Below are 3,449 nucleotides of genomic sequence, written 5' to 3'. Positions count from 1 at the left end.
AAAAAATTTGAATGTTTCACTAGGTACAGAATCGGTTTGCCTACCGATTTTGTTCCCTCTCGTGGCACAATTCAAATAATACTTGAATTTGGCGTGACCTTTTTTTCCTTTGAAAAAGTACAAAATCGGGAGGCGAACCGATTATGTACCTGTAGAAGAAAAGAATGCACAGAGCAACGAAAAGTTCAAAATGCAGGAAGATTGGTTGTCACCTGGATTTGAGCAAACTACAACTACACTATCCACACTGTCCCAAATGTCTACACTCTCCAATTTTAATTTGTCCACCTTTTTTTTTTGTTCAATATCATTTTCAGGTCCATCAAATAAACATTTTCTATAACTAAGAATAATTTCTGGAAAATTTATAATTTTTGTACAGAAAATTCAGAAATCTGGTGCAACTGAAATAAATAATACATGGTACAGGAAATCATCAATTCGAGCTATTTCTATACTGCGAAAAAAATTCTTCAAATTTCAACCGTCTTATATTATCACAAACATTTTACATTTTATCAAAATGTTTATCACAATATAATAAACATTTTATCAGTTGACCACTTTTTGATATCTCTTACAGAAGCTGAGATAAATTGATTCAAAGTTGTGAGGGTGGGTGCTCCCTAGAAGCGGCCCGCATACTGTCCGCTTTGACCTGATTTATTCATAAGAACCGAGATGAATTGGTTCAAAGGAAAACGCGCTCCAAGGACAATTTTTGTTAGAGGTGGTGCCCAGCTTTATCCCCATTTATCTCGTTTTCTGTGAATGATATCAAAAAGTGCTCAACTGATAAAATATTACTGATAGTATGATAAAAATTTTGTTATCAAACTTCTTTTAGATATTTGTCACAGGAACCGAGATAAATTGATTCAAAGTTGTGAGGGTGGGAGATCCCTAGCAGCGGCACCTATCGGCACACAGTCAAGTTTGACGTAATTCACCTCGGTTCCTATGAGAGATATCAAAAAGTTTTTAACTAATAAAAATTTTATCACAATATTAGTAACATTTCATCAGTTGACAACTTTTTGATATCTTTTACAGGTATCGAGATAAATTGACTCAAACCAGGCATAGGCTTTTTTACAAGGTCTACGGTAACCGCCTGTAACTCAACTAGTTTTTCACCGAGATTAGTGAATTTTGGCTCAAAATTTCTCAAATGTCAAAATCCTGAAGTCTAAAAACGTTTAAAACCCCGATTCCCTCAAAACTCACAAATCAGGAAGAGAAGAATCAGAATCGTGGAGACGAATCCAAGGAAAGTGGCAACATAGAAAAGGTCCACTGGAGTTGAGACTTGGAAAGAAAACTGCGAATGGAAAGTGGAGATGTATGGAAGGTGCAAGCGGACACCAGTGGCATTTTCAGCAACAGAAATGACTGGAAGAGTCAAAAGACAGAACACGCCAGAGACCAAGTCGAGGACCTGGAAAATTCGATTTTGCTAATTTTTTGGAAAATTCGGAAATTTTATTTTTTTTTGGTTTCAGCATATGTAAAATTTATTTGGTGCTTGTTTCAGCGTTCTATACTAAGTTTGAGCCGAGTTATGGCCAAAAATCCTTCGGCGCCAGATTTGGCGGGAATTCAAAAATTTAAATTGTCGGTCGGCAGCGAGCTGCGAGTTCCTACTCCACTAAACTCACACAAGCAAACATAGCCAATTTGTTGCCATACACCGAGTTCGCCAACATTCCAAAAATGACCAAAATCTCCAAAATTGGACTTGCTCCGTAGAATAGATGAGCCCAATGTTTGTCGGGATTGTACTTGAGATAGAAATCCAGAATCATACTCAGAATGGAGATGACCACCACTTGACATCGATCCGACGGTGGTTTGGGGAGATTCTGGAAATTTTGAGATTTTTGAAATTTTTGAAAATTTTCGACTTTTCATGAATGTCGTCGTGGCTCGCCACCCACTCACAAAAGGCCGCGTATTGTCTACGCCATCTACGCCCTTGTTCACTTGTGGTCGACCGTGGTATAGTGGTTGCGGGCTGCGCTTTTGCCCACGCGACGCGGGTTCAAGTCCGGTGGGCTTTTTATTTCTTTTTGGCTTTTTTAGAGAGTTTGGATGGGTCCAACAGATTCAGAAGACCTTTGAAAATTAAAAAAATCTCACCTTATTTTCGCAAAAAGTCATCCTTTTTCTTCTTTTTTCTCAAAGGAGCTGCTGCCACTCAAAAGTTTGTGTGTTGTGAGAAAAATGAAATTCTTTCTGGCTCTTGCTCTAGGAAAAAAGGGCGGTCCCTTCTTCTTTGATGTGTTCACGTGTGCTCCATCAGCTCCCAGAGCACAATTTATCCCTCTTCTTTGATCAGTTTTTTTAAAGTTTTGGGAGAAGAAGAAGAAGAAGAAGAAGAAGAAGATGGGAAAAATGTCAATTGGAAATGAAAAATTCTAGCAAGATCATAAAATTTTTGAGTTATATAACTTTGTGTTTCAATGATCAGAAATTAGACTTGTCGAACTAACAAAGGAGGGGAGCAGCTGGAAATTTTAATTGAAAAATGAAATTTTCTGATTTGGCAGATGTAATGTTTAATTTCCTTCAATTTGGTCTTATTTTCAGCGTTCTATGCCAATTTTGAAAAGAGTGAAGACCGAAAAACCAATGACGTCAGATTTGGCGCGAATTCAAAATTTTGAAATTGCCGGTCGGCAGCAGCAAGCGCGTAGCTCAGCGAGTCGGCGCTAGCTAACTAACAAAGGGGAGAGGCAGCTGGTAATTTCAGAATAAATATAACACCAAAATTTTCAGATGTTAACATTGTTCCATAAGTTTGGCGGATTAGATACGATTTAAAGGTCTTATTGTATTATTCCTTCCCTCAGATTACTGTAGAATTTCCCAGGAAAAATGTGCCTGAAGTTTTTCGAATTTAGAGATGAGATACAACTTTTAAGATAAGAGATCCCCCATGCCTATATAAGGACCATCCATCCCCTAGTTTCACAATCTCTCTGTTTTCTCCAGAATGTTCTAGTTTTATCAACTATTTGATATTTATTCGATTAAAAATGACTCAAGATGTTTCAAGAAACTAATTTCAGATAAATATGGCTGAAGGAAACCAACAGGACGCTTTTCTTGGACTCGCTCCAGAGGATGTTAGTTTTGTTGAAACGTTTGCTTAATTGAACTTCTAATGTTTCAGGAGAAATTCGCTAAGAATCTCATCGCTAAGCTTGCTTTGAGTTCGCTGTCATTGCCATTGACAGTCACCCGAACCCTCATTCAACTTGGCCACGAACCCTTCCCGCTGTCGACTGGAAAGACCCTCATTTGCGCTGGAAGAAATGCGTATTTCCTCCCAAATGCTTTTAGCTACAGTATGTTCCAATTAAACGCAGCACATAGAGTTTCTAATTTGCAGTGAAGCAATTGGCTGACACTCGTGGATACACCACATTGTGGACCGGACTCGATTC

The 3,449-nt window shown here is 38.2% G+C and overlaps 2 protein-coding genes across 2 annotated transcripts in view; one reads left to right on the top strand and one right to left on the bottom strand.

Moving 5' to 3' along the window:
• Positions 1-1,216: 1,216 nt before the first annotated feature.
• Positions 1,217-1,805, bottom strand: CBG00001 (the record flags this gene model as incomplete). Its single annotated transcript, XM_002642583.2, has 2 exons — positions 1,217-1,438; positions 1,659-1,805. The coding sequence occupies 2 exons, from the start codon at positions 1,803-1,805 to the stop codon at positions 1,217-1,219; spliced, it is 369 nt and encodes a 122-aa protein (XP_002642629.2).
• Positions 1,806-3,077: 1,272 nt separating this feature from the next.
• The window catches only part of CBG09197, a gene marked incomplete at both ends in the record, with an annotated part of 15,992 nt that continues 15,620 nt past the window's right edge, over positions 3,078-3,449 (top strand). The window contains 2 exons of the mRNA XM_045244504.1: positions 3,078-3,128; positions 3,176-3,350. Coding sequence (XP_045100868.1) covers positions 3,078-3,128; positions 3,176-3,350 — 226 coding nt within the window. The remainder of the gene's footprint in view (positions 3,129-3,175; positions 3,351-3,449) is intronic.

Source organism: Caenorhabditis briggsae, assembly GCF_000004555.2.
Source record: "Caenorhabditis briggsae complete genome, chrIII, whole genome shotgun sequence".
Taxonomy (NCBI): domain Eukaryota; kingdom Metazoa; phylum Nematoda; class Chromadorea; order Rhabditida; family Rhabditidae; genus Caenorhabditis; species Caenorhabditis briggsae.
Note: the sequence above shows the minus strand (reverse complement) of the source record. Positions and strands in the feature narration are given on the sequence as shown.